Below are 7,426 nucleotides of genomic sequence, written 5' to 3'. Positions count from 1 at the left end.
GGTTTATACCTGATCTTATTTTGTTAGGATTTTGGATGAAAAATACTTATATTAGCAAAAAATTATATACAATTTTCAATCTTTGCCCTCATTTAATATTCTCATGTATGTACTTAAAAGGAGAAATTTGTGGTGATTCTTAACCTCGTTCCACATATATATATATTATATTTATCACTTTTATAAGTAAAAAATATACATGAAAATGTTAAATGACGGGCAAATTGAAAGTTTATGTAATTTATCTTGCTAATATTAGCATCTTTCCTCCTAACCCTAACAGAAAGAGGTCGGGTGTAAATGGAGAATTTTCAAAAGAGTGTAAATATGATTTAGAACTTTAAGAAAAAGTGTAATTTTGCAATTTTTAGAAATTTTAAATGTAATTAACCCCTAAAAATATGCACTTTGATAACTCTACAATTGTCCCGATTTTATAGCGATTTAATCTTTCTTTTTAAGCCAAAACATCCCTAATTATGTGATTTATTGCATATTCAGCAAAAAAGGAAAATATGAGGCAAAGATGGCAAAAGTCAGGTTAAAATCGAAATTGAAAGCGTCAAAAAGGAAAAAGGAGATTACAAGGAAATTTTTGCAGAATTCACTAAGCGTGTCCACGCTTAGTGGAGTGGTCAACTCGGGCCAAGGAGGAAAACGAGCAATTTCCGCAAAAGATAAAGGAATGAAGTATTTAGGTTTATAAAGGATTCTTTAAAACTTATCTCTTGTGATTTATTTACCTTTTTAGAGTTAATCACGTATTTATCCCCCCCCCCCTACGTCTAGATTCATAGGAGACTTTTATTATAAATAGGGGGGTCTCTTCATTCGAAGGAGGCAGTTATTGATTGGAACTCTATAGAATTCTTTATTCATCCTTTCTCTTTTATTTTTATTTTGTAATCGTAATTAATGGAATTCCACTTTTTAGTGTGTTCTTCCATTAACATGTCCGGCTAAGTTCTTTATTTTCTGGTTAAGGTATGGTGATTGCTTGATTCCCATTATGTTGTGAGATTTAATCTGCGCTTTACACTTGTTAAATGAATATTCATGCTATTCTCTGTGCTTTAATTACAAACATCTGATTTTTGAATGATATGGCCAATTGTTCATTATCAAGAAGGTTTGCTTAGCTAATTGGACTTTATAAATCCGTGTAATTATTTATTTAGTTCAATGCTTAGTAGTAACGTAGCATGATTAATTATGTCATAGTAATTAGTTATGTTATGGAGAATGCATGATCTAGTTTAAACGAATTGTCCTCGTAGGAGTTTGTTGATTAGAATCAGGCCTTTCTAATTCTTAATGCTGTTAATGGATTAAATCTTGTGGACGTTCCCAGTTAATTAGGGATCTAGCCAACGGTCGTACCTTGGCTGACGAAAAGGTAAGGAAAGGTAAGGTGTTAGGTCGTACCAACACTATAACTGTTTTATTTATTTATACATGTGTTATTCATGCATCAATGATCAACTCACAAGAATCAAGCATGATCCTAGCCTTAACTGGAAAATCTCTCTCTTGTATTTTCGTCAGATAATTTCAATTATTTTCTAACTTATCTAGTTTTTAATTATTTCTTTTTATCATCAAATCTTCCCCCCATTATTTTCAATTTCTCTTGAAGAAATCAACTTAAAGCCAGTCTTTGTGGATTTGACCCTACTCCCACTTTTACAAGTGTTGTTGGAATTATTTTTTATGCTCTCGACACCCATCACACTTATAATTTATAAAAGAGTAATATGTCAATAATATTTCTTCTCAAATTTATAAAATCGAGATAGTATTAGTTTTAATAAAATGTATTTTATAATACTTAAAATAAATTAATTGGGTCTAGTTGGGTCCAACCCCTCTTGGCCGGGTGGAGAGGCAATTTTGTAATTAGTAAAAAACGATGGAAGGATTTGAACTTATCCCCCACTCTTTATTTTATTCTATTTTTTTTAAAGGACCCTGACCTTTTTTAACAAATACAAAATGCCATTATTTTCTACCCAACATTTGATAATTATTTATACGGGTAAATTACAATTATCTTTTCTAAAATTTAGTATAATTTTCAATACTTTTTTATTTCTTGAAAAATTATCAATAACCTCATGATTTTAATATTTATCTAACACTAAGCCCAATTTGTTAGTCTCCGTCAGGTTTTCATCTACTTTTGTGGTGATTTGACCAAAATACTGTTGTGAACTAAGAATTATTTTTTATTTTTTATGGATTAAGTGGATAATTTTTTTATAATATTTTAAATTTTCATCTCCCACGTCCTATTATTTTACGAATTTTTATTTTTTTGAAAAAATTAAAAAATAGTAAGGGTAAAGTTGACAATTTCATACCTTCATCCAATAATTACATAATTTTATCAAATATCATGGGGGTATTTGTAATATTGTATTTTTTATCTCATAAGTGGACCTGTTTTCAATTTTGATCCCATATTATAGATGATTCGCACATTGCACCCTATATGTGCATTTTTTTTTCAATTTCAAGACACAAGAGGGCAGTCGTTAAGCTGCTAACGGTGGATGCTTTTTCCGTTAGGTGGGTGCAAATTTGAAGGGAAAATATACCAGTAAATTAAAATATGGTGGGAAAGGTTTATTTCTTCTTTTTCCACATATAAATAGCTAATTTATTTTCTTCCCTCTTTCATTTAGTAGGAAAAAGAAAAGTGTAAAACATGGCTGCAAAATGAAGAAGTTTTTTGTCTGTGGAAGGGTTGCAAGTTTGAGAATCTCATGGGCCGACAATGTGTGACAAAAAAATTGTACCCACTTTTTTTTTCGAACAACCAAAAAACCCCATACCTTTGTTGTCGTCAGGCCATAAAGTTCTCAAACTCGCAATCTTTCCACAATGACAAAGAACTTCTCCATTCACAATCGTGTTTGACACTTTTTTCTTACTAAATATAATAGAGAAGAAAACAAATCAACTATTTATATGAGGAGGAAGAAGAAATAAACTCTTCCCACTAAACTTTCATTTATCGATACAATTTCCCTCCAAATTTGCACCCACCTAATGGAAAAATCATCTGCCTTTAGCAACTTAACGACTGTCCCTCTTGTATCCTGAAATTAAAAAAAAAAATGCACATAGTATGCAATGTGCAAATCATCTACAGTATGGGACCAAAACCAAAAATATGTCCATTTATGGGACTAAAAATGCAATTTACCCTATTCGTAATTACGTCAAACTTTAAAAAAAGTTGTTATAATTCTTTCTATTAATAATATATAATTTATGGAGAAAAAGACAAAGGTACAAGATGAATGAGAAGGTGAAATTCAAGATGAAGACAAACATTCAACCGTGATTCCCTCCTCAAAATCATGTGCTCATCTCATTTAAAATTGCTTCCATCATGTGAAGTTTTATTTGTTTAATCCCACCATTAGGTGTTTTTCTGATCCAACCTTTTGTTGTTCAAAAAGAACAGCACATAACTCTATGCATTTGGGTTAGACAAAGACCAAAATACTCAGTCTTGGGAGTCTTGAAGGATCTCTCCAAAAGCTTCAAACCTTTTTCATTATTTTCAAGGGCACTGCTTTCTTATCGAGTTTTGTGACTATCAAAGATTTTTTACTCAAATTAAATTTATTTATAATTAATTATATAAATATTATATATTTATTATGTAATTGATTATTTTTTAAATATAATATATTTATTTATCGTATAATTGATTCAAATCTGACTAAAGCACCGATTTGAACTAAAATTTTCCCTTCGAATAGTGCGTTTGACAAATAATATATATTAGTATATTCTTTTAATAATTATATAAAAATAAATAAATATTTATTAGTTTAGTTGGTAAAAACAGATTAATTTCAATTAAATCATTGTACAATTTATTTCTTGTCGATGCGAACACTTTATATACTGTAATTTGTAAGTACCTTAATAGGCAATTTATGATTGCCGAAGCCAACAAAAGTTTTTGTCAAAAAAAAGTTTATTCTAGCTTTAAATTTATTGTTAGATTATTTTTCTTTAAAGATTTTACATCACAATCAAAGATAATGCTAGAGATTATTAAGTGATAATTTTAAATTATTAATAAAATTACATATTAAGCGACAATAATTTTAATAGTATCACAATATATATATATATATATATTGGCAAGATATATTGTAAATCGTTATCTTTTAAATTGTCTTTATATATACGTCACTAATTGTTCAGGGTAACAATGCCTAAGCATTTTTACTAATTATTACTAGTAGTGATGGCTTTTACACAAATATTCTTAATACTAAATTATAAAAATTATTATTGTGACCAAATAAAATCTTATTATTTAATACATATAATTAAGTAAAATTTAATTTTAGTATAAGCCGTTAATTTTTATATTGTTAGCATCCTCCTTTTTTGTAGAATTAGTACTATACACTTTCAAGTCATTATTTTTTCAAAAGTATTATATTTTTCTCCCGCAGTTAATAAAACTTAATTTTTCTTCGATAATTATAATAGAATGAGAATTAAATGCAATTTACTCTCTATAATATGTGAAATAAGTAAAAAAAATAGCAAATTACTCCTCCTATTTTTTGAAAAATGAAGCAAATTACTATCATATCACGAAAAATTCTAATCCAAATCCAATTCGACCAAACCTAAACCAATTATATGACAATTGCAATACGCTTGTCATTTGATTAGTGTACAGTTCAATGAAATTGAACAATCATATAACAAGTGTAATGTAGTTCAACCAAATTTGATTCGAACAAAATTTTTTTCCGTATCAATGGTGTATATACAGGGATAATTTATTTTATTTTTTCAGAACACAAAGCCTAGCATTTTTATTTTTTATTTTTTTTTCACAGATTTTTTTACACATTTTCCATTACCACATAGTAAGTCGCAGTTTTCCCAAGAAAAACGATTTTATACACACTTAAAAGTACTTGAAGCAAAGCAAGAATCAGTGACGTGCAGGTTGAAGTTGACGGGAGATGGTAAAATGAAAACATGCATAGTCGAAGATTTTCTCGTACTACTAACATGTCGAAGTGAACCGAACGTCTGAAATTTACAGCGGGAGAAAATGACAAAAATGACCCCGGTCCAGTCTCCCATTTTGTCGACTAGCTTCACGTGAAGCCTAAGAGGCCCCCACCCTCCCCACCAAAACTCACAAATCACTTCACAAAAACAGAGGGGGGTAAGCAACAGGTGATGTAAGGACAAAACCCCAGCTAATCTCAAAGGGCCCTAGGCAAAAAGAAAACCGAGAATGAGTAGGGGCAAAAGTGGAATAATGTTGCTAGCAGAGGAGGGATCGTATTTTTCGAACTGTAGGGAATCAACGGCGAGGGGCATGTTCTCCTGGTCCGGGGAGCACGTGGACTCGTGGGGTGGGTGCGCACTGTACATGATGGCGCGCAGCACAGCGGAGACTGTGGGTATGTACGCCGTCTTGTTGCGGGCCAGAAGCCACGTCAGCCCCATCAGCTGGCAGTCCCTGCTCAGCATCTTGCTTGCCCGGTCGCTCAGGCCCTCATCGTCCTTTTCTTTTGTTCCGTTTTTGCCCTCCACTTTCAGCTGCAAATAGCAAAACGGACAAGGGCAATTTAGACCTTTCGACAGACACCCCACCCGACAACTTGTCGCACCAATCAGTAAGAGGCACCCATTATTTCCAAAGGATAATATATAGAAAATATAAATACCAAAAAATTAATTTTCAATATTATTTATATTAATATTCAAAGTCGAAATCCATCAATATTCATAATAAACCAATTTGTAAGATTTATTCCGTTATTTTAATAAATAAACATATATTATGGTTGATAACTTATAAAATATTAAAAAATGGTTAGCCAAACACCCCATGTGATAAAGTAATACAATCATTTGACACTTATGTTTGGTAATAATGTAGCAATTCCACATATTTAAAAATAAACATTCAAAACAAAGAGATGGACCCCAAGATATGTACTAATTTACACGTTTAAATTACAGGTACACGATATTTGTCATAATTATGAATATTCTCTCATTATTTAAAAAATTACAAATATTCTCCTTAAATAGAAAATAATTATGTAGTCCCTAAACGGTGAGATAGACATTACCATTTTACCCTTTAAAATATTTGAAAAAAATACAGAAAAAGATATGAAGGTGGATAAAATAAATTATCTATAGAAAATATAAAAAATTCTAAAAAATAAATAAAAATATAATTTAAAATCCAAAAATCATTTTGGTCAGCTCACCACAAAAATTAAATAGAAACCTAACGGAATGTGTTCGTTGTTAGATGGACTTTAAAGTTAGAAGATATTTATAATTTTTTAAATAATTTGGAGCTATTTATAATGATATCAAAATTTTAGAAAAAATCGCTATAATTTACCCTAATTTATATAAACCAAAAACATTGGAGTTTTATAGGTTCGCATGATGTTTCATATAAACTAATGGAGTAGGTTGCCAGTTTTGAGGAGTATCTTAGAATTCAAACTATTCACATGAGCTATGCCTCAATAGTGCAGTGAAATAGTGAACTCGCAATCTTAATAGCAATTATTGATCACCCCAAAAGCCCTCCAAATTCCTTCTATTTATACAAGGTTGTCTCTATACTAAAACTAAAGGTGTAGTAACCTCTATTTTATTCAAAAAACAAAAATTAAAAAAAAGTTATTCAACTTGCGTTCGATCAAATTCATCCGATCATTAATTAGTTATATTTGCCACATGATTGACCATCCTACTTATACACCAACCGTAAGATAAATATTCGCAATGAATATTTGGTCATTACTGCAACAATATAAGCTACAAAACCTATATATACTAGAAAAATTATAATGGGCTCTCCTAATATTTGTCATAATTACAAATACTATTTATTGTTTGAAAAATTATAAATATCTTCTTGAAATTATAAATACCTTAACAATTCCCCTTGTGACAACTCATTGTATTGGGACATTTGTAATTTTTCAAACAAGAATAGGACATATGTAACTAAGGCAAATAGCGAAGTCCATTGTAATTTACCCAACATATACTATACGTAGACATGAAGTAGCTACGAAAATTAAAATAACTATAGCGAAAATTAACAATAAAAGCACAAATATCGAAAATAGCTATTGTCATTTTTATACCCTATTTTTTTAGTAGTGATATCTCATATCAAGAGGGACCATATTGAGACCATCTTTGATTATGGAGGCAATGGAATGGACAAAAAGGAGAGGAAAAGCCTAAGAAAAAGGTCAAAAAGATGGAACTTTATGTGTAGAGGCTCTAATCACCAACCAATCTCTATCTTTTTACATAATTTAAAGTGCAGCAGCCTATATAGCTTATGAATGTTTGTTTAATAATCCACAAAGTTCAATGTGTTTTT

General features: G+C 30.3%; 1 protein-coding gene across 1 annotated transcript in view; it reads right to left on the bottom strand.

The window, feature by feature from the left end:
* LOC105178536 (uncharacterized GPI-anchored protein At4g28100) overlaps positions 5,011-7,426 on the bottom strand; it is a 3,422-nt gene continuing 1,006 nt past the window's right edge. Inside the window, exon 2 of the mRNA XM_011102028.2 lies at positions 5,011-5,598. Coding sequence (XP_011100330.1) covers positions 5,269-5,598 — 330 coding nt within the window. The 3' untranslated portion in view covers positions 5,011-5,268. The remainder of the gene's footprint in view (positions 5,599-7,426) is intronic.

Source organism: Sesamum indicum, linkage group LG16, assembly GCF_000512975.1.
Source record: "Sesamum indicum cultivar Zhongzhi No. 13 linkage group LG16, S_indicum_v1.0, whole genome shotgun sequence".
Classification (NCBI taxonomy): Eukaryota; Viridiplantae; Streptophyta; class Magnoliopsida; order Lamiales; family Pedaliaceae; genus Sesamum; species Sesamum indicum.
This window is presented reverse-complemented; position numbering and strand designations above follow the sequence as displayed.